The sequence below is a fragment of the Capra hircus genome, chromosome 4 (genome assembly GCF_001704415.2).
Source record: "Capra hircus breed San Clemente chromosome 4, ASM170441v1, whole genome shotgun sequence".
Taxonomy (NCBI): Eukaryota; Metazoa; Chordata; class Mammalia; order Artiodactyla; family Bovidae; genus Capra; species Capra hircus.
The window spans coordinates 33,448,925-33,472,937 of NC_030811.1; the positions used below are offsets into that span (position 1 = coordinate 33,448,925).

General features: G+C 44.9%; 1 protein-coding gene across 19 annotated transcripts in view; it reads left to right on the top strand.

Annotated features, from left to right (window-relative positions):
• The window catches only part of CADPS2 (calcium dependent secretion activator 2), a 569,431-nt gene extending 561,563 nt beyond the window's left edge, over nt 1-7,868 (top strand). For 18 of the 19 annotated variants that reach the window (XM_018046978.1, XM_013963420.2, XM_013963421.2 and 15 more), the window contains 2 exons: nt 1,178-1,282; nt 6,923-7,862. In XM_018046978.1, the coding sequence (XP_017902467.1) occupies nt 1,178-1,282; nt 6,923-7,096 (279 nt within the window). In that variant the 3' untranslated portion in view covers nt 7,097-7,862. Of the gene's footprint in view, nt 1-1,177; nt 1,283-6,922 lie in introns of all 19 variants that reach the window. The other variant, XM_013963430.2, reaches the window with a different exon arrangement.

Below are 24,013 nucleotides of genomic sequence, written 5' to 3' on the forward strand. Positions count from 1 at the left end.
AGACTTACATCACTTGAGATTTCTTTTAGAAATTTGAATTTACCGCTTTATTGTGGAAGAAATATAAAGACTTTTTTCTGTTTGAATACCTAACAACATACGCACATGCATTTGTGATCTGTGGTGTCACTGTTTTTGTATATTCCAGCAAGGCACAAAATCCCTTCTCTCTCAAAAACTCTTTTGTCACTTCCTAAATGCTGCATGGACGTTGATATTTCTCACATTATCTGAATGAATAGCATTATTTTCTTACAGTATTACCTAAACCTGGCTCTGGCATATGAGTACCAATTCCCTTAAAATGTCATCACTGACGGCAGATTGCCTTTTCTTGAAAATGGGAACAAAATTTCTTTTTACAATACTCAAAGACATTATATAGGAGCAATAAAGTACATTAGAGGAGAATTTCAGTTTTCCCCTCAAGAGAGTTTTCATAAACAGAAAACATGAACCCTCCGAAAACACTTGCAAAATGAAACAGATTGTTTTCTTTTATAATTTGGTCAACTGACATGTGTTTTCATAATTATTATAAGACACAAGAATTCCATCCTGATAACATTCCTTTCTAAGATCTGAAATCTTTATTTTAGGTGGCTTTATGCCATCTTGGCAAATACTTAACAACCAGTAATAGATAAAGGTGTTTTGGGGGATTAGAGGTTAGTAAACTGTGGATGTTTTTTGCCATCCCTCCTTTAAAATGCTGCTTCTAGGTGTTGCCTACATGCATTATGGCATCTACTGATTTTTACATAACCTACAGATTAATGGGAAATTTCCCTTTGAAAATAATTCACCCATTTTTTTCCTGCTGCTTGGCAGTCCATTCACTCCCATATTATGTATTTAGTACCCATTGTTACCTATAAATTACAAAGCAGGCTGCTAGGCTGCAAATGCAAAAATACTGTTTCCCATGAATATGTTGCAGCTGAAAGACTGTAATGTTAATTCATATAAAGAACAGCCCGGGTCAACTTAGCAGATTTTCTAGCAAAACATACAATTCTGTTAACAGGAAATTATAGCATTATTGACTTCAAGTGCTGATCTGTGGTCATTTTGGAGTGTTTCATTACCCCCTCATTACCAAATCTGTTAAATGGATACTGCAGAGGTTGTTTCCTTGTTTTGTTCTCCTGCCTTCCGCCCCCATCCTTCTTTGCAGCAATGGTACAGCAGCTCCATGAAAGTCATCTGTGTGTGGCTGGCTGATAGATTAGACCTTCAGCTTCATATTTACCAACTGAAGACACTCATCAAGATTGTGAAGGTAAACAAAATGTGTTAAGAAGTGAATTGCCCACCAAGCTATAAAGAATAATGGCAAGATATTGACATATAAGAAAATCATATTTAATAGAACCAAGTGGACGTAAGTACTGTAAAAACATCACTGTTGGCAATGATGCACTGCTGTTTATTCCATTTTCAGTGAGACTATAAAATAAACACAGATTTATCGTGTTTCCACTAATAAAAAGTATTTTGTTACCAAGGAATCACATTTTAAGATAATATACATAAAGCCCCTACCATATTTACCTAAATGTAGTAGGTCCATAATAATTTTGTATTAATTATCTTAGTTACAGCAATGTTTTTTCCTCATACATTTCCTTCATATTTATTAATATATCATTAGAAGGATTAATTATATTTGCCCCTAAGACAAGGAGAATCTCCATTATATCCTGATATGAAAGTAAAACGTTGTAACTGCCTGAATTCTTTTGGAAGCATACCCCAATATGTGAAAGACGATCAGTGTGAGTATTGGGGACCATCCATAACCACCAACAGATGTAATCTCAGTTCACCAAGGCTGTCTTGACTTATGCCTTTCAAGAGTATACTTAGGAGAGACTTTAAGATAATATCTTATTCACACCTTTAAAACTCACATGATTTTTCACACCTTGTAAATTCTAGTAGAAATGCAGAATGTACCACAGGTATACCTTTTTCTTAAAATTGAGACAAATTCTACATTTTGGCCAAAAACAGAACTCTGCTGCTGCTACTGCTAAGTCGCTTCAGTTGTGTCCAACTCTGTGCAACCCCATAGACAGCAGCCCACCAGGCTCCCCTGTCCCTGGGATTCTCCAGGCAAGAACACTGGAGTGGGTTGCCATTTCCTTCTCCAATGCATGAAAGTGAAAAGTGAAAGTGAAGTCGCTCAGTCGTGTCTAACTCCTAGCGACCCCATGGACTGCAGCCTACCAGGCTCCTCCGTCCATGGGATTTTCCAGGCAAGAGTACTGGAGTGGGGTGCCATTGCCTTCTCTGAAACAGAACTCTAAGCTATTGCAAATCAGCGGTTCTGGGCTACAGTCCTTAGGGTCGCAAAGAGTCAGGCACAGCTGAACGGCTAACACTTTCACTTCACTTTCATGTATTTATCTGTATGTGTGTGTGCCTATATATTTGCATGTATCTTTATGCACATATATACATATGTATATATATTCGTATGTGTATGTGTACACACACACGTCGTCTATGCAGTGGTTCTGACAATGTCATTCCTGATATAACATTACCAGCATCACCTGAGAACTTAGACATGCAAATTCCTGGGCTCCACCCCAGACCAACTCAATCAGAGTGTCTGTGAGCGGCACCTGGCCATCTGCACATGAACAAGCCCTCCAGAGGATTCTGATAGATGATAAAGTTTGAGACGAACCATTGTATCACATCGTTAAAAGTTTTATTCATATTAAAATATTTTCCACCATTCTCTTGGTTCCTGCAGTCTCATTAGATTGCAGACTCTTTTGTACCATAGACACAGAAGTTATCATAGATTAAAGTACCCACCAAGAGGAAAGTTCTAAAGTCAGAAATTGGCAAATCTGCTCAAACAGAACCAGACCTATGATGTCACAGTGATAGCAATCATGATTAGTCATAAACAGCAAGTAAAATTATAGCCATCCAGTAACTTTTATACACTAAACACATTCCATTTCAATCAACAAACTACCTTTGATTTAGAACACTTTTTACCAGGTGTTATTTATTTTACAAAAAAAACTGAAAACACACCACGATATGTTCATATTTGCTTTAGCTCCTCTATGATTTCTTCCTTGCTTCTAGAAACGTGACTTGGAGAGCTTTCAAATGAAGTTTGTTTTTCATAAAAGATAATCAGAATTATCTGTGTTTATGTTCTAAATATATGTACATGTTAAGACTGCAGTCAATAATGTGACTAATACTAGGATTAGCTTAGGATCAGCTAATATCCCTTAAGATCAGCCATATTTTCAAGCGAATATCTGCTGTATTCAGAATGTCAGAAATTACGAACTCAGGTGACTGATATTAGTTGATAGGTTGGTAAGCTCTTGTTTTTAGAATAAGAATCTGCATGTTTTATTAACCCATCATTTTTTCTTTCAGTCGTTCCTTTTCTAATGTTCACTAGTCATTCACATAGTTAGCAGGAAAAATGATTAATAATTTTGTTAATTACAGGGTGACATTTCTGTTTTATTCTAAGTCAATCCATCTTGTTTTTAATCTTATTTTAATGTAGTGTTCATTATGGCTACCAGCAATCAAGACTGATAAATATGAAATTAAATTTCATGTATATATGTTTGACTTTCCAGGTTTTATTTTTCACAAGCAGGCCCCTAAACTCAGTCAATACTTTCTTGGGCTGATGCATTTAATCAAGTCCTAGTGTTTTATTTAATAATTAAAAGTGGTTATTTTTACAATGAAAATTAGGATGAATTAATTTAGTGTTCTAATTTTTTTTTTCTACTTTGAATATAAGCAGACACTAGCCAATTTCATACATAGATTCATCACTCTTTGGAGCCTATACAGTTATAATGTTCATTTTCCAGTGAATTTACACAGCTGTTGTTAAACAGCACATGTATATAGAGTTGTGCAGGCTCTGAGTAGGCTGTCCTTCCATCCACATCACATAGACTGGACCTGCCTGTTACAGCAGAGTAGTGCATTCTACTCAGGAGCCCAGCTACTGGACTCTAGAATCCTGGTCCTTGCAAGCACTGTCATTCTTCTGTGCCCATGGAGACCCGGATGCCATCAAAATGTGTATGATAACCAACTCTGCCCCACAAAGACACCTAGACAGTCATTGGTTCATTCGTGTTGCTCACTAAGAAGATACAAATTGCAATAAAATTTTCACAGAAGATGTAGGACTAAGAAATTAACAAAGTTGTAACATCAGAATGATTTATTTGGGGAAGGGTAAAATAGAATCCTCAAATAAAATGGCTGATGGATTGCTGTTCTCCCTAGAGGCCATTTGACATTTTGAAGCAGTTAACATAAATGAGCTGCCTCTTTTACCAGGAGAAAAGACAAGTGAGCAGCACCCCGCGGCAGGCACTTGTCTTAAGTAAGAGCCAAGCAGACCTTCTTGGCAGCCACAGAGGATCTCTACGTGTCAATAACATTTTATGAATTCTAAAAAAAGAGAGATTGCAAGGGTTCCTGCCCTGCAGTTCCCCGAATGGCTTATCACTTCCTAATAAGAAGGAAGCAGAGTCCAATTTTATACAAACTACAAAGCCTTTAATATGGCAAATCCACACTACAGCTCTCTCCCAGCCAACTTACTGATAATTAGAGTGAATATAAAGAAAGCTATTCCAATAAAATAAGAAAGTAGGGCTCACAAACTCAGTATATAATTGCCAGTGGAACAATAATACTTTATTTCAGATGTTTTATCTGTAGATGAATATTTTGTATGCTTGATATATTTTTAACCTGTTAGACTGTTAAAGGCTTGAACACAAATCTCTTATGTAGCAATACCATGCAAACTAGTTACCAGATTTTCTAGACAAAATTGGTCTAACAGTTACTTTGTGGGTTCTGGAGTAAATTACATAAGTTTCGGTGTGAAACATCACCATAGTAATAATAAGGTTTAAGGGTTTAGAGGGCTTCCCTAGTGGCATAGAATGGTTTAGAAAAAGACAGTGAGGATGGTATGTTTTATGTGTCTTAATATAAAATATTAAAATCAAATTAGAATCGTTTTGGTCATCTAAGGAAAACAAAGGCACCAAACTCTTCTTGCTGTTGAGATGCTGACCTCAGATACAGTCCGTGTCCCTCACAGTTCAGGTTATTTTTTGGACACGTGGTAGACTTTTCAAATATGCATTTTATTTATGACAAGAGAATATCACTTCTGAAATGTGAATGATACCATAGGGCATAAATCAAATCCTAGATGACAAGAAGATAAAATGTGAAAATACCAATGACCCCACTACCTTGTAATGGTTCTGCTCCTTCCCAGAAGTCTGTTCATAGACCAGGTGTGTATCCAGGGGCTTAAGATGCCATCCATCAGCACTTCCGCCCTCAAGTGAATGAGCACCTTCAGCTCAACTGTCTGAATATTATATTTTCCTTTTAATTGTGTTGAGTGAAATCAGGCATCCCATAATGTTTCAGCTGTTGGAGTTGTTACATGGGGCCGGAAAGTACATCATTCCTTCTTCTTTGACTTTTTTCTTCTACTAAGTGCAACCTCCAAAGAAGTGACTTTTAGCAATCATTTAGAACAAAAAACTGGCACATGGATATGTACGGATACTCTGGGACAATCCATTGAAACCTGGCTGTTTATTATTCTAAATCTAACATAGGACAGGAAAAAAAAAAAAAACTTTAAAGATATTTAGCATTTTAATGGCCTTGGAAATGTTTCTATAGAATAAGCTCTCTTTATTTATATTTTGATCCCCCATTCAACTAACTACAATTTTAAAAATCAATAATAAAATGCCAGCCTTGTTTAGTCATAAAAAAGTCACGTGTGAAGACAGTCTCACTTAAGGGGAAAAGTAAAATGAGGAAAATTCTATAGTTTACATATCTTAAGAGCCACAGAAATCAGAGTTGTGTAGTTATTTCTGTTGTTAAGAAGCACTGTATAAACAATAAAATGGTATTTGTTCTATTTCAGACACACAACACACCAAATAATTTACTGTTTCACAAAACTGTAAATATGCCTTTCATTAGCCCACCAATGGAAGCTTAATGCTGGAATTTAGCACTTCACATTCCAAGGCAACTTCAGAAGGGCAAAATTCCTAGGGACATTTAGGTGCTCACAGATTTTTACCCAGTATACATATAAATAAACTTTATAATTCACAAATGCTAAAAATGCAGACTTATTTTAGTATTTAGGATTAATCCTCTTCCCTCCACACACACCCCAAAACCTAATGCAGTTTATAAAATATATTTTTGAATCCTCAGTTGAAAAACTAAGAATTCCTTCACATTGAAAATGTACAAAAGTATTTATCATTTTACTTTTGTTACAGGTTATTCAAATAGTAAATGCTGTGCAGTTAGCAATATTTTGGTTAAAAAAAATCTCGTTTGTCATCTGACAGTCACAACATTTTGATCTACTCAGAGTGATTCTAGTTTGAATAGCACTATCAGAAGTCTCTCATTTCATTTCCTCCCTGGAACGACACCTACGGGATGACTAGCATGGGCAGCTACAATCCGAATCCATTAGTGCACTGCACCAGGTCATTTTTGAAATGCCAACTGAGTATGTATACATTTAGACATACACATATACATCCATAGGAGCTTCCCAGGTGGCACTAGTGGTAAAGAACCCATCTGCTGATGCAAGAGACATAAGAGACGCAGGTTCAATCCCTGAGTCAGGAAGAGCCCTGGAGGAGGACATGGCAACCCACTCCAGTATTCTTACCTGGAGAATCCCATGGATAGGGGAGCCTGACAGGCTACAGTCCATTGGGTTGCAGAGAGTCAGACACAACTCAAGCAACTTAGCACACATGCACACATATACGTCCATACATATAATCTGTAAGGGATCTAAGCAGTTTCTCTCTTCTTCATCCAGAAAACCTACAGGGACTTCCGACTGCAGGGTGTGCTGGAAGGCACCCTGAACAGTAAGACCTATGACACCCTACACAGACGTTTAACAGTAGAGGAGGCTACAGCTTCTGTTTCAGAAGGAGGAGGACTTCAGGGCATCACAATGAAAGACAGTGATGAAGAAGAAGAAGGCTGATGACACGCAGCTCTGCAGAAGGAAGGAGGACCTTGACTTTATTTTGTACCTGTTCTTGTAATTACATTGATTGTTTGGACCAAATATAAATGCTTGTATTTCACGCTACATTTAAAAAGTTAATGTGGAATGAGAGTTAAAGGAGAAAATGCAAGTATTTTTTTAAAAAAACAGCCTTTTTTTGTGTGTAGCTTGATCTAAAATGATGACCTTTGGCTGGCTCTGTGATTGGAACACGAATCTTTTTTTTGAAGAAGATTTGACTTTTGTTTTCTGTAATAACATCAAAGTCATGTCCTGTGTTGTGAAGTGAGATACGTATTTCTCATGATACAACATTGTGAGAATAAGCCACTTCTAATCACTGTGCCAGTCCCATCATACGTACCCTTGTTAAAACGGTGTGTACTTGACAGTTTATCATTTATGTGCAAGGTTTGTGTCCTAGTTAATTTACCGTTGTGATGTGTAACCTTGGTTCTTAGCACTCCAAATTGGTCTGGGCTTAAAAGATCACCAAACCTAAATATAGACTAGATTATCCAATGGGCTTGTGTCTTGTTCCATTCTGAATATGTCTTCTTTCAAGTATAAAAAAAATCTCAGAGTGTGGGTAATAAATGTGCTGCCTTCAACATGCTATGTTCTACTTCTCAGCATAACAGCTTGCAGGCAATAGAAGTCTGCTTGGTCCTAACCACCTCTGTATTTATTAGGGTTATATAGATTAAATGCAGTAAAAAAAATGTTAGCAGTATTACAAACATCTCAAGAGTTTGGCTCTGTGTTTTTATTTTGTTTATTTATAATCAAATGAGTATGAGATATTAACACTCCTTTCCACCTAGTAGGCACTGCTGCTAAGTCACTTCAGTCGTGTCTGACTCTGTGCGACCCCACAGACAGCAGTCCACCAGGCTCCCCCGTCCCTGGGATTCTCCAGGCAACAACACTGGAGTGGGTTGCCATCTCCTTCTCTAATGCATGAAAGTGAAAAGTGAAAGTGAAGTCGCTCAGTTGTATCTGACTCTTAGCGACCCCACGGACTGCAGCCTACAAGGCTCCTCCATCCATGGGATTTTCCAGGCAAGAGTACTGGAGTGGGGCGCCAAAGAATTAGCTACTATGACAGCACATTTCCATAGCAAAGATAATGTTGACTGCATACTCATATATTATGTACTACTAGTTAACATTATCAGTTAGTGTTAATAATGAGTAATACTAGAAATGCAAATAATGTTAACTAGCAATTGACATTTAATTAACATTTTTTTCTTCCTCCAAAAGATTTTCTGGCTATAATTTTGAATTACTATTTATCTTTGAATTTTTTTTTCAAAAATATGTCAGCATTCATTCATAAGTAATTTCTAAATTTTTCTTAATTGTTATTTATTTATTTGGGCTGCATGGTATCCACGTGGGATCTTAGTTCCCCAACCAGGGATCAAACCTACATCCCTTGCAGTGGAAAGCACAGTGTCTTAACCAGGGAAGTCCCCATAAATAATTTTTAAATGAAGTAAGTTAATGCAGAATAAGTGAAGGTACTCCTGAACTTGTGTAAACATAATTTCTGAAGCATTAGAAGTAAAACAACTTCTTGGCTCTCCACATTTATTCTCGTGCCTGACCTAGACTAGGCCACAGTTAAAATACTGTAAAATATTGTATTTGTTCAGTGCTGGGTCCTAGGGGTAGGAGACCCTATACTACAAGAATAACAGGACAGGGAATTTCTTCCCCTTTCCTGGATTAGAGACCCACTCTGTGTTGACAGGCAGTCGGTCTTGGAATACTGTCCTTTCCTTTCTTGTCTGCCATCACACCAATACTATCCTTTTTTCAAGTCCTTGACTGTCCAGTCATGCTACCCTCAAATTCCCAGTGGTACCCTCCCCAGGGTAGCTCTGCACAGCTCAAATTGCTCTCTACTTGGAAATTACTCACACTTCTTTTCCTTTATGTCAAATGCCTGTTTCTTTGACACAGCTTGTTTGTTGTTTAGTTGCTAAGTCTGGTAAACAATCTACCTGCGAAGCAAAAGACGGGGATTCGATCCCTGGGTGGGGAACATCCCCGACGGGTTACAGTCCTAAGGGTTGCAAGGAGTCGAACGTGACTAAGCACACACAGTTGCTAAGCCTTGTCCAACTCCTTGTGACCCCGTGGACTGCAGCCCACCAGGTTCCTCTGTCCAGGGGATTTCCCAGGCAAGAATACTGGAGTGGGTTGCCATTTCCTTCTCCAGGGGATCTTCCCGACCCAGGGATAAAACCCAAGTCTCTGGCATTGGCAGACAGGTTCTTTACCACTGAGCTACCAGGCAAATCCTTGACATAGCATATCTAAGAGTAATTGGTACATTTTGTCCTAAAATGAATAATTGATGACCCCACTCTCTTAGCCATATATATATTCAAGGGACTATCTAGCTGATAGAATTCAGAAATAAAGGGGAAAGCATGTGTTGTAGGGGAAAGAAATTAGTTGGGACCAGGAGGGTCTCACTGCTGACCTGACCTATGTCGCCTTCTTTGCTGGTCACTAGCCTTCTTTGCTGGTCAGCCTCTTGTAGCTTCTCTCCAATTTGGGTATTCTTCCCTTGTACACCCAGGAGATTTCTGAAAGTTTCCTCCCCAACTCCAGTCTCCACTGGCTTGCACAGAGAGGACAACAGTCAAAGGCAGGTAGTGGAGATGCTCACGGTTTTATGGTTTTATGAGGACTGTGTGGACTCACCTTTGAGCCACAGGAAGGTGTTTGGAAAGAAATTTATAAAGTTACCCTGAAAAAGAATGAAAAGTTATTTTTGGGTTTTTGCCCAGAAATGCTCTTCAATATAACTGCAAATTGCTTGAAATAACTTAATATATTATTGTTCATTGGTGTGTGTAACTGTGAAGGTGAATGCCAAAGCATCTGTCTATTAAAAGGAAGCCAAGTGTTGTTTTTTTTTTAAATTAAGAACTTAATTGAAAATCTAACAAATGTAGCACAATTTTTGAAATGAAAATAATCTTTAACTTAAAAGGAATCTACCTTCCTAAACGTCTTGAGAAAGGGCGGGGGGCGGGGAGGGGGGACCTTCTTTGGATAGTTTGGTGACTGTTACAGGAGAAAATAAATAAATAATACAGTCTAATATCAAGCCGGAATGGGTTTGTTAAATAACACATCTACAGGGAAAGTTTCTCTAAGCACTTGTTGGAGAAAAATAATAATAATGCCTTTTTCCCGGAAAGGGAAAGAACCACACAGAGCTTAATGGAAACCTCGCAGCTCCAGCTGTGGGTCGTCCTTGTATTCACGGATTTTTCCACTTGAATTCCCTTTAGTTCTTGTTCATTGTCCCTCGCTCTGGAGAAAGGATTTCCTGCTACTTTTGCAATAAGCGCGCGGGCAAAGCGACTCTGGGCTCCCGCCGCGCCCCCAGGGGCACAGCCGGTCTGGCCCCGCGGCGACTGCGGGTGAGGGGGTCCCTGAGCTCCAGGAAGGTGCCCTTAGTGGGAAAGCGGCCACTCAGCCATCGCCACTCCTGGACCCTGAAACCCCTTCCCTCTGCCGGGAGAGGGGCACGCCCGCAGGCACCCCGCGAAGGCCCGCGGAGACCCCAGGCCCGGGACACCGGGCGCACCCGGCCTCCCGGAGACCCTTCCGCCACGCCTTTGGTAAAAGGCCCGATGGAAGAAATTAGAGCAAGAGCTCGATCGCTTTTATTTCTTCCTCCCGACACAGAAGATGGAAATTTCCCGGTCTGGATCCCTAAAGGGAGGTGATAGATCGATGTTCCCGAGAGCTGTTCACTTGCCGCTAGCAGAGCGGCGGCTCTCCGGCAGATCGCGTAGTCAGTCGGCCCCGGAGCCTCTGCGCTCGCCCTTCCCCGCATCCCCCGCCCGGCCGACGACCCTCCACCCATCCCACCGCCGCGGGCTCAGCCCGGAGCTCCGAGGTCTAGTGTGTGGGGGTTCGGAAGGGTGGGGCTGAGTCCTCACGTCGCCCCTTCCCCGGTGCTGTGCAGGGAGACGCCGTGGGCGGGGGTCGCCTTTTCCCTTCAAGTACGACTCTCTGGACCGGCAAGAAGCTTTCGGAAAGGCCGACGGCTCACTTGGACCCGGTATTTCGCTGCAAGTCAAGCCTAGGGGCCTGGCAGACGCAAAGAGGAGCGGGGTAGACCCCAGCAGCAGGGACAGCTCCGAAGTGCCCCAATTCCAAACTGGGACCCCACCCCCACCCGCGCCCAGGTTTGGGCTGGAAGATGCTTCGGGGCGCACCTGCCTTCATCTCTGTAAGGCTGAAGTAAGACGCTTTCAGGGAACGCAAAGCTCTGAGAACTGGGTTCTCCAGAAGTCACAAGGACGGTCAACCACAGCCTCTATCGGAGTGCAGAGTGTGAGTATGTACCTAGAGAAAGGAAGCTAGGGAACAATGCGACGTGTTTCCCCCAGGTGAAAAAGATCCCGGTGTAAAGAACTACCCAGAAGCGAATGCACGTGACACAGCTTTCAGTTCAGTTCAGTTCACTCAGTCGTGTCTGACTCTTTGCGACCCCATGAATCACAGCAGCCAGGCCTCCTTGTTCATCACCATCTCACGGAGTTCACTCAGACTCATGTCCATCGAGTCAGTGATGCCATCCAGCCATCTCATCCTCTGTCATCCCCTTCTCCTCCTGCCCCCAATCCCTCCCAGCATCAGAGTCTTTTCCAATGAGTCAACTCTTCTCATGAGGTGGCCAAAGTACTGGAGTTTCAGCTTTAGCATCATTCCTTCCAAAGAAATCCCAGGGTTGATCTCCTTCAGAATGGACTGGTTGGATCTCCTTGCAGTCCAAGGGACTCTCAAGAGTCTTCTCCAACACCACAGTTCAAAAGCATCAATTCTTCGGCCCTCAGCCTTCTTCACAGTCGACCTCTCACATCCATATATGACCACAGGAAAAACCATAGCCTTGACTAGACGGACCTTAGTCGTAAAGCTAGAAAAACCTGGGTTTGAATCCCAACAGCTACACGTTGTCCCCTCGTCCGAGATCTTGTCCTTAGGCAAGTTACTTAAACTCTCTGTAAAGAAGGTGATTGTGAGAGTTAGAGACGTGTAAGCAGTTGTGGCCATTGGTTTTTTTTTTTTAAATTTATTTCTTTTTTGGCCATACCACGGGGCATGTGGGATCTTATTTCCCTGACGGGGGATTGAACCCCGTCCCACTGCAGTGAAAGTGCAGAGTCTCAACAGACGGACTGCCAGGAAAGTCCCCTGTTAACTATTTCTGAATGTAGGGGTGGATTCAGAAGAAATTGTAGGAGGTCAGCCTCTGCCAATATACACGACCACTCTCCCACAATCCAGTTCCTCCGGGTTGGCTCAGGGTCCTTCTAGATCACAGTCATCTCGGCGGACCTTTAGCCCTGTCCCTGGCATGTCCGTGGACTGGCTAGAACTGTCCAGTTCCAGGGTTATTTATATGGCCAGCCTGGTGGAAGGGGAGGAGACAGGGTGGGTCAACTCGATTGTCTCCAAAGAGCACCAGCATTCCTCAGCCTTGCTGTTGGGAGGGGAGGCCGCTGGAGACGTGTCTTGGGGTCCACATGGGTATATTGTTAGCCAAGGCCTCCGAACTGTACGGTTCCGATCTGGGGGTGTCAAACCACAAGCGAAGAATCCCAGGCCTCGGCCTGTGCCCAGTAGGTTGAGTTCAAGAGACTTGCAAGGACAAATTGCTGTTCATTAGTGTTTTCCAAAGTTTAAGGAAGCTAGAATGACGTCCTGAGTCAGCCCAGAAATGCTTGCACGGAAAGCGCTTGGAAAATGCGAAGCGGCACCGAGAGGCAGAGGAGGTCAAAGGCCGCCCCAACCTCGGCCTTCGTGACCTCAGCCTTGGCAGCCAAGTATAAAGGGCAGCGTTGAGGATAACCGCCAGCACGGAGTCTTGCCCGGAGCGTTGAACTGACAGCTCTTGTAGGCTGTTGGAAAAACGCCAATAGCGTGGAGACCCTGCGTGGGGCGAGGGCGCGCCCAGGGTCACAGACCAGGATGTCCGTGGTGGGGGAGCCGCGAGCCCGCGGTGATGCCGGGGCCAGGCACGCGGTGGCCTTGAGGAGGTAGAAACCGATCACTCCCCAAAGAGAAAGATTCCAAGCCCAGTTTTGTGCCGGGACTAGAGCTGCTTATATATATACTGGAGGGATGTTCCTGAGCCCCCTCAGTCCTTTAAGATATCCTGCTTGCAGCTTTCTGAGTTACAGACATAGGGAACACGATTTTATGGCCCCACCCACAGCTTCCCACTCTGGAATGCTACGGTGACTTTTATCTCCCCTACTTTGCATTTTATATTAAAGTTAGCTTTATTTGTGTACTTATTTGCAGTGCGATTAAAAACTAAATCAGCCAATAATCATATTCTAGATTTGTCTGAAATCTCCTTTTGTGTTGTCCATCCCTTGGATCAGCGGTTCTCTGGTCCGGGAGGAAGTGGAATTGATTTCAAACTCAAGCACCATCGGGCAGAGTAGACACTCCTTCCTGGGCCCTGGCACAGGCTCCTTTATGGAGCCTCCACACTGTATGCACCTTTGCAAAAACTGAAAGTGGTGTGTCAAGTTCTTTTTCTACTTTGTCAATTCCAGTTTGCCTTTTTTCACTCTTTTGTTAAAATAATTATTTATTTATCTATTCAGCTGCACCGGGTCATAGTTGTCATCCACGGATTCTCCAGTTATAGCACCTGGGCTCAGTAGCTGAGGCATGTGGGCTTAGTTGCTCCCTGGCCTGTAGGATCTTATTTCTCCCACCAGGGAATGGAACCCCTGCATTGTTGCAAGGCAGATTTCCTAACCATTGGACCACTAGGGAAGTCCTTGGTTTGCCTTTTAACACCACCTCCTTTCTGACATCCAACTGGTAACACCTCTCTTGGGTGTGATTGCCAAAAAGAAAACTTTAAATGCTGAAGTTTGTTGTTAAGGGTATTTTCTTAAAATGCCAAGGAAGCAAAGCTAATTGTAACTTTGGAAGGAGATTTTGGTAGGGAGGTAGAAAAAAAATTCATTAAAAGGGGTTATATTAGTAAAAGGTCAGAACTCAATAGGACTCGATTTCAAAAAGTCAAAAAGTGAAACAGAGAAATGCCAGGGTAGCAGCAAATTGTATCAGGGGAGGGCTTTTGTTAAGCATCCCTCCCCAGCCCCCACATACAAACCCAGAACTGGGTAATAATTTTTTAAACATACATCCAAGTTGCTATATTGAAGAAGCTTACTTATAGTCATTTATTCAAACTGTGCAGTTTCGTTACATTGGGTGATTGCTAGATGTGTTCTTTCATATAATTAGGACAATCTATCAGAAATTTGATTAATTTTAGAAATGCATAGCAGCTTCTAAAGAGATGAAATCTGCCTTAATCAAATTGGGATTTTTGAAAAGCTTTTGTGAAAGGTTAATTCTCACATCTACAGAAGAAATTGTCCTCTGGGGAACTCAAGGCTGGATGTGGGAGAGCAGGCCCCCAAGGATAAGGAAAGTCCTCAAGGTTGTGAAAAAATAATTTAGCAAGTAGGATTCTTCAAGTGCATTTTAGCATTTCCATGTCTATAACCAGAAAGCAAATCATTGAGCAGGACAGTTGTTTTAAAATATAGTTGTCTGAAAAACATTTGGGAAAAGTTTATAGCTTAACTTTTTAACAAGGTGATGGATAGCTTTTCATATGCAAAGTAGTTTTATTTTGAAATCTCTTTTCAATCTCAAAGCCTCCCAACAATAAAGTGGGCTTTGATTTAGTCCCATTTTACAGAAAAACAATTCAAGGCAAAGAGGAACTGCCACCATCCATTCTGGTTAACAAGGAGTCCACTAGCTGTGTGGCCCTCCCCAAGCTGGCACTCCCCGGCTAGGAGGCCAAAGCAGGACGCCAAACTGGCATCATTTATTTCAGCCCTTAAAATGTCTGGGACATATCGGTAGGAGTACTTACAAAGAAGAAGTTTCTTAGAGGGGAGGAAAGTTTCTCAATTGCAATGGCTAATTGAAGAAACTAGTTATAAAAGGATAGAAAGAAACAAAGAGAAGGAAAGAGGATTATTATTTACCCTTTATGGGGCAGCAATGGGGTGGGGGCACTTAGTGGAGGCAGAATTCACTGCATACTTGAAAAAGTAGATGTTTTCTCCTCTTAAGTTCCTGCCTATACAGGTTTAACTAAAAGCTCTAGAAATTAAAATAACTGTAAACTGCTAATGGGTTGGACTGAATGTTAGAGAATGTGGCGAACTTTGCACACAGGTTTTGCAGAGAAAGGGGAGGCTGGAATAACATGTAGAAAGGCAGAGATGGGAGAAAAAAAAAGGCCTTTCCTCTTTCTAATTTCCAATGACAACCACCTGGGCAACTGGGCAAGAGGGGAGCATGCCACTGCTCACCCGCAGACGGACTAGACTTACCAGGCGGGAAGCACTGGGCGGAGGCATAGACCAGTCCAAAGAGCACCTGCTAAAATAAGGGATCCCACAAACCTTGTCCTTAGGTTTTCCCTTGCCTCGTGTTGTACAGGCAATCATTAAGAAAATGCCTTCAGCAGGGCTCCAGAATTTGAATTTGGGTGAACTCCGGAAACGGTGAGGGACAGGGGGGCCTGGCATGCTGCAGTCCTTGGGGTCGCCAAGAGTCATATACAACTTAGAGACTGAACAGCTGCAACAATCCCCAGTGGTAAAGAATCCACCTTCCAATGAAGGAGATGCTGGAGGCAGGGGTTTGATCCCTGGGTCAGGAAGATCCCCTGGAAAAAGGAATGACTACCCACTCCAGTATTCTTGCCTGGAGAATCCCATGGACACAGGGGCCTTGGCGGGCTGCAGCCCATGGGCTCCCAAAGAGCTGGATACCACTGAGCCACTGAACACACACATCTGAGCTCAAATGCAGAAAGAAAATAACCGAATCCAAAAGGTAAGACAGCAATTACACATATTTTCTAACTACTGCATTTTGCCTTTGGCCCTTACATTTATGTTGGTCAGTTGGAGCCAGGTTGACAGCGGGGACTTCACTTATCTAGGATAATAATAATTTGGAATTTCCTATTAATATTAAAGGGTAACGAATTTGCTTTACGAATAAAAGGTCCACGTTAGCCAAATAAGAGGGCAACAGGTCCTTTGGAAAATGAGGGACCCCAATTACCATCATGTCCACTGCCTTTTGAACACAGAATATGCTCTCAATTTTTAGAACTCTTTTGCTATGAATGAGAAATCTAAATCAGCATCACTAAAGCCAATCACTATTTCTCTCCTTTTTTTTTTTCTCCCTCTCTGCCTTTCCTTTCAACACTGTTGTGAAACTTCAGTTACTCTCCCGCGTGAGCAAAAAGCTCAGGGAATCAGCGACTGTGCCAACACCGGGAACATATCCAGGCCCATAGTGCGAAAAACGGAATATGTGCTGTCGAATTATTACTTTTGTCCTTTAGGTTTACATCGACGCCCTTGTATTATGTAAATTTCTGAGAAGCTGTGAATCACAGGGTTAGACAGTAGAGGGTCCCCCCTCCACCCTCGCCTCCACTTGCAGCAGGAACCCGACCCCATTCAGCCTTTGAACGGCTCACAGCCTTGTTTCTTCCTCCCGCTTTTTACCCGGACCCAGCTTGCCTCCCCGCCCTCGATCTCGCAGATCTGCAGAGAATCAGAGCCGCCCTCCCGGCCCAGGAGCCGCGGCAGGCCGCGTTCCCGACGTCAGCCGGCCGTCGAGGTCACCGCGGTTGGAGGAATGCCGTTTCTCTGCGGCCAAGGTCCGCATGTACGCGGAAGGCTTAGTTTCGCGGGGTTTCCGGCACCCTCTCTCTCTGTAAGACTGAGGGGAAACTCTGAGGTCAGCAGCCCCACTATTCGTGAAATTCAAAGGCTCAACTGAACTTAAAGAAGAGACAAGAAAAAATGACTTCCAAATGACTTCAAACTTAGAAGGCAATGATTTAACCTAACATGGTAAAAGTTGTCAGATTCCTTAATGACGGATGGATCAAGCCTCATCTTGGGATCTTCCCGGCGTGGGTGCTACAGCTCAACTCTTGGAAAAGGGTCAACAGCTGTGGGATCTGGTCTGAGAGAGGCCTTAGGGAAGGAGGTGGCGGGGATCGCAGAAGAGCGTCCGCCCCCACTGAGAAAAGGGGGCAGGCCAGTAGCTGAGCGATTCCTCAGCTTCAGGACTGGGGAAGTCACCTGCAGGCGGCCCTGGGGGCATTGTGCTCAGTGGCCAGCCGTCCCATCTCCTTGGAAGGGAGGAGAAAAAAGAAGGCGCTTGACAGGGAGAGTTCAGGACCCGGAATAAAAGGACAAATTGGAGGGTGAGGGCAAGCGGAAAGTAGAAGGAAATTGTCTTAAAACAGGAAAATCTAGTTGGAAAATTCCCTCGCATTCCCCAGGACCGTCAGAAGACACGAACTCATTCTGAGCTCAAGCAAAAGGGCCCGAAGGGACTCCGTGGGGGCAGGCAGTGGGGGCTACAAAAACAGTGCAGGACAATGGACTGAAAGGTTTTAGGGAGAGAACTCAGAGGTACTCCCGCCCCACCGTCTCCTTATAAAATTGGCTTAAGGAAGTGTTCTCCGGGAAACTCAAAATGATGGGCAAAACTAATAAAAAGATGTTCTAGTTCCTTCTTGGGCGTGTTACCGCGCCAGGCCTGTTTTCTTTCACCTGACAACTAGATTCAATGACCCTTCAGTTACATTCTAAGTCGTCAAAGCAAGTCTATTAGCAAATGTTCTGTTCAAAAACTTTACAAACACGATTTATCTGCCATCTGTTAACGTGGTCTTTAAACCCGATCCAGCACCCCCTCCCGCTCACGAAACTCTTTGGAGGTTTTGGAGACCCCCGCCTCTTCTCGCAGCCTTGGGGCCTGGAGGGAAGGCAGCCGCTGCAGGATCCGCTGGGGTGCGCCGGGAGAGGGAGGAGAGTGATCACGCCCGGGAGGGGCCGCGGGGCCCCCGGGGCTGGTGGTGGTCCCCAGGGCCCGAGGTCGGAGGGATCAGGTCGGCGAGCGCGCGGCGCTGGCTGACCCCGCACCCGGGAGGCAGAGCCGGGGCCGCGGAGTCGGCTGGACTGGCATCGGCACCGCGCGGCGGGCGTGGAGGGAGGGTCGAGCGGTCGGAGCGGCGCCCCGGCTCCCGGCCCCCGCCTGGAGGCCGGAGCCACCGGTCGCCTTCGGTCTCGCTAACGTCATTTGAACTGTTTGGGACTCCTGAGCAAGAGCCAATGAGTGGAGAGTCCGGCCGGGGAGAGTGGGTCAGCTTTTGTGTTTCACTTCAGGCTTTTATCACCTGGCTCAGCTCCGGCCTGTATGTCGGGAGTGAGGCCGGCGCCCGAGCTCCCACGCCACCGGGAGGCAGTCCCCTTCGGAGGCCGGGGCCGGGGGCGCCAAGGCACCGCCAAGGCACCGCCAAGGCACCGCCAAGGCGGTGTTGGAGGCCCAGGCACCCGAGCGCTGAAGGTCGGCGCGGGGCGCTCGGACGGCCGGGGTCCAGGGAGGTAACTGAATTTATAAACGACTCTCAGAGATTTCTTTCTCGCCCAAAGATTTTGCTTTACCTCGATTGCTTCTCCGGTTTTCTAAGCTCGTTCACTGTGTTATTTGAATGGTAACTGTCGACTTTTATTTCGTGAGAGATAAGGAAGAAACTTGGAAAATAAAACTGCTTTAAACCTCGTGCGTAATATCAAAGAAAGGTCGCGTTGTGTGTTAAATACAGTTTTTATTTTGACCAAACAAGCACCTTGAAAAATATATCCCGACTGCGGCAAAACGCCAGGCGGCCAATTGCATAACCGCGCTATCCGTGTAGGACAAGAGAGCCTACTTGAGGTATCCTTCTTCTCATCGTTCACTTGCTGGGTTTCAGTAACATCGCTGTAAATTACCAGCAAAACTTTGCTGGTTTTTTTGTTGCTTAACTTCTAGGCAGCTCCTCGAATATGTTGGAGAAATTGGGTTGCTTGTTTATAAACTTCATTTTCCATCAAGTCCAACCCTGAATTGCAGCCTGGTAGTCTGGAGGGAAAACACCTCACCGGCCTGTGGGAACGGGTGAGAAAAAGCCTACCGTTAGTGGAAGGGCAGAAACAAACCCAGGGCAGGTGTCCTGCCAGCTCATTACCAGCTCTCACCTTTGGGGCTCTTAATTTACTCTGACAAACTGACCTAATATGCAAATGCTGTTTTGAAAGGAGTAATTTCATTTGGTTTAAGGGAAACCCTAATATGAAAAAAAAAGAGTAATAACAAAGACCTAGGGATAAACAAGCCATATCCCCACCCCTCCTCCCTCAAAAGAAAGGAGGGGGTCTTCCAGTTAACTAACCTCCTTTACTCCTAACTTGTGATACTTACTGCCTTTCAAGTGCCATATGAAATTAGCAAGAATTCCTTATTTGCTACCAAACTAACCAAAAGCAAAAATAGAAGCCTTAAATCTGAACTCTGGGCCCGTGTATTTGGTAATGTCCTGGAAATTTAGTTCTCACGGTATACTCCTGAACTAATCAGAAGAACACAGCAGACTCCTTCCTTGAACTCTGCAGACCCTTCCTATTTGTGTCCTATTCCATCACCCGCCTTCATCACACGCAAGAAATAACAAAAGGCCAGTCAGAGATAAAGACTGAGCAAAACTGTAGGAGAATTTATGAATGTTTTTCCTCCTCTAGAAGGAAGTACATTACCCTTGGTACTATTTATTAAATAGGAAAAAAGTGGGGATGAATCTAAATGCCTGGGAAAGTGTAAGGGGTCATCATCTTAATCTCTTCTCTCTTTTTTAGCTTTCAAGTAACTAACAAGAAGCAAAAAGAAAGCCGGATAGTTGCTTTTGATGAAGAGGTGGGGGTGGTAGGTGATGGAAAGCCCTGAAAACCTTAAAAATGTGACTGGGGATGAAATAGGGCACTTGGTAGGAGGACAGATACATTATAATATTTCCCAGTCTATTTCTTAGTTTTTAAATATTCAGCAGTATTTTGACATCAAAGAAGAAGAGGTTAAAGACTGTGGATTATTTGGTAACTGATGGTTCTATTATATTGTCTTCTATTGCAGATTGCACTAATCATGACCCGTAATGGCATTTCCTTGTGACAGGTATGTAAATGAAAAGCCTGTGAAAATTATGCAAGTTCTTGAAAAATATCAAGAACACAGGTTAGGAAGCATTGAGATGAAAATCAGATTCCCTAGAAAAAAGAAGAGAACTTTTAAATTACTTTTGCAAAACAGAACTTCTTTCTTTTCTCAGAAAGTCTTAAGTTAGAGTTATCTGGTTTCTTCCTACCAAAGGTTTTTCTGCTTCCCTTACACATCTCATGCAAGATAAACCACTCATTTGAAACTCACCTTCCATGAGGATTTAAAGTAGTAGGGCAAATGAATACTGCTTTTCTGTGGCTGGGAAGGGGAGGGATACTTAATCGTTAGTTCTAGTGAGCAAAGGGGGATTATAGGATTCTCCAAGAAAATTCAAAGAAACCAAGTTTCTATTTTGCTATTAACAAAACAAACAGGTCTCCTTTGCATTCTTTTAACAAACAATTTTAAAGTGTTGAACTGTTTTAGAAGCCTCTAAATTTGTCAAATAAGCTCTGCTTTCATTGGTGGTGTTTTTGTTGCTGTTATTTTCCAAATGTGCTTGGAAAAAAACCCAAAGTACTGGATAGATTTGTTAATAAAATGGAAGAATTTGCTGAATATTGTGCATTTTGTTTCAGAGAGCCTTAATAGAGATTTTTTTTTTAATTAATATATGTTAGTTTTTTTTTAATGGAAAATATTCAAGGAATGTTAGAATCACAAGACCTGGATTTATAAAGCATCTCCTCAGTCTTTAGGGTAAGGAAGATCCAGTCTAGTAAAGGACAGGTATAATTGCTACTTTTCGATATTTGTGTTACTCAAATGACACTATAATTTCAGACAACACTTGTCAAAAAGGCAAATCCGCAAGAGACCAGTGAAAAGCAAACCATTGAAATATTAACCCCACCAAACACATATACTTTAGCCAATAATTTTCCTTTATAGTTCAGTGTCCGATGAAGGAGAAATTTACCGGGGTCAAATCAAGGCTCTTTGCCGTTGAGGAGGAGGGAGTGGGGGAGGGGAGGAAGAGGGAGGGAAGCGCGACAAACGTAAAACAAACTGGTGGCATTCAGGCAAGGAGACAGGTAACGTTCCGGAAGCGGGTGAGTTGTACATGTCAGCTAAGCGCTCCAAAGCTTTCCAGAGTCGGGCAGTTTCGTGCTTCTTTGCTTTTTCCTTTAAACTGGCACTGCATCGGAGGAGTGCAGCAGGAGGGGGATTTTTCGATGTTGAGAAGCGGCAGGTAGGAAAGGAAACCTGATCCGGCCCCAAAAGGCAGCAATTAAAGTCTTAACCGCGATCCATCTGTCGTGGGACCCCCACCCCCGCTTTCCCTTAGCAAAGCCGTCCGGCTCTCTTTGTCTGAGCAGGGGAGAAGACACAGGTTCGGCGGCCCCAACAGCAAACGGAAAGACAGTTTCCAGCCTGGGCACACCCTGGGTGACTGCGCTTGGGCCGAGGACCGCTCCAAAGTGCCCCCGGGGGCGTGGTGCCTCTTCCAGAACCCCGGCCCGCGTTCTGCACTAGCCCCATTCTGCACTTCTCTACAGCTGCATCTGTCCTCTCTGCCAGGCGCCACCTCGAGACCTGAGACCGAGCACCTGCAGGCCTAGTGGCTAAGGCCAGTCGCATCTGGAGCTTCCCCCCATCTGGCCCTTCGGCTACCTTCAACTTCCAATAGAACTCACGCCTCCTCCCCCATTTCGTTAGCAATCGGGTTTCCCCCACCCCACCCCCACCCCATCCATCCAGCTGCTCTGTTTCGCGGCTGGGCATCTCTCCGGCTCTCCCAACCCAGACTCTCTCGGTTTCCACTCTCCTTGGCCCGCCGAGCAGAGGCGGGATAGTTCCCCGCAAAGAGACAGAGGGAGTGGCCCCTAGCTTCTTCTGGGCAATGGGGTAGGAAAAAGGGACTATTTTGGAGCATATGGAGGTCAATTTCCTCCGCTTGGGGTCCAACTTTGCATTCGGTGTGTAAGTGATCAGCTGCTCAACAGTTCCAGGGTTTCTAGTCTGCTAGCATCCAGCTTCCCACCGCCGACCCTTTCCATCGCTCCTGCTGGAAGAGGACGCCCACACCCGCTTGGCCCGATGTCTGGCACCCGCCACCACCCGTTCTACACGCACCCATTCGGGGTAACTCACCAGGTAGATGGCACCCTGGGCTGCTGCGGGTGGCCATTCACAAGAGCTTGCAGGCCGCGAGACCCGGGAGCTGGCATCTCTGCGTTGTTCCTCTGCCTCTCGGCGCGGGCTCCCGGCTTCCGGCGCGGGCTCCCGGCTCCCACGCCCTCCCGGTGCAGCGCTAGTGCATGCCCGGCACCAGCGCATCTGGCCGCAAGGCTAAGCTCTGCACGATCGCAGGCTGGCCAAGGGCAGCGGCCAGGACCGTGCGCACTGCTGCGCCCGGAACGCTCCTGGCCGCGCCCGCCTGAGCGGTGGGAACCCGCGCTGCCGGAGTCACTGGCCCCGGAGTCTTTCGGGAACACTCCTTATGCTCTGCGACAACTCCCGGGGAGTTTTGGCTCAGACGCCACACCCAGAGGGCGCTTGGAAGAGGGGCGTTGCAGGACACGGTCTCCAAGCGCTCTCTCCGAGGCGGAAGCGCGGCTAAGGCCACTCCCGGAGCGCAGGCAGGTCGCTGTGCTCATTGCCCCCATTTGCCCCCCTGCACACTCACCCTGGCTATCGCCCGCGCTTCTCTGGGGAGGGTGTGGACACCAGCAATCAGAAGATTGGAGGAGGGAATCAATAACATTGCTTCCCTTCTCTGCCCTACAGTTATTTAAAATGCTCCGAGAGAGCTCTAGTTGAGCGCAGGTACTTAAAGACTCGTTCCGGGAGAGCGCGCGCGTATATTTGTGTGTTAGGGGGGCGGGGGTGGGCTCGGTCCTAGTCGAGGTTTCTTTTGGTGTGACTCCCGCTTATTCCCTGCAACTCCTCCTTAACTTTGTGGACGGAGTGTGTCTTTCCCAAGCTTTTGTCGTGGCATCGCACTTACAAAACCACAAACACAAAACAAGCCTCTGATAGGCCTTTAATCTCAGAGGCATTTAGGGAGGCTAGTTACCTGCTGGCGTCTTCCAAATGGTCCAGAGTCGGTTCGGGCCGCGGAGACTTCGGGATTCCGGGAGCCCTCGGTCCCGGGCCCCGAAGGAAGAGAGAGACTGCGGTGAGGAGGCGCGGCTCCCACCCGGGTCCGGCACCGGCCCGGAGAAACCAAGCGGGGAGGGCTAGGATTTCGCTGCCGGAGGCTTCCTGGCCGTGGCTTTCTAGAGCCTGGCGTTTGATAAATATAGCCTGGCGTTTGCCCCTGAATTAGAGTCTGTTTCCTTATTTAGCCCTTGCACAATGATTTTAGATGATGTCATTTAGAGCTAAACGAGAAAATTGATCTCAGATTTGCTTGGCCTCTAAAGCCTGGTTAAGCAGATTGAGAATTAAAAAGACAGGAAAAAGCAAAGGAGGGGGGGCGGAGGAGACCGAAGTGTGCGCCCGAAGAGTGTGTGCGCGGAGGGGAGGGTCCGCAGCGCGGAGGAGAGCGCCCCCGCCTCTTCTGGGCGGGGGAACCTCACTCGCCAATGAAAAGTAGTCACTGACTGCCGAGGGGGGGAAAAAAAGTTTTCCTGTTGACTGTTGGAAGCGAATTGAGCAATTATCTAGTTTACCTTCTCCTCTTGGAAGTTAACGATTGGCGAGATCTTGGCTGCGTTATTGACACAACACTTTCTATTGATAGAAATAAGTAGTGATTGTCCCCGAGTCATTGGTGCGCCA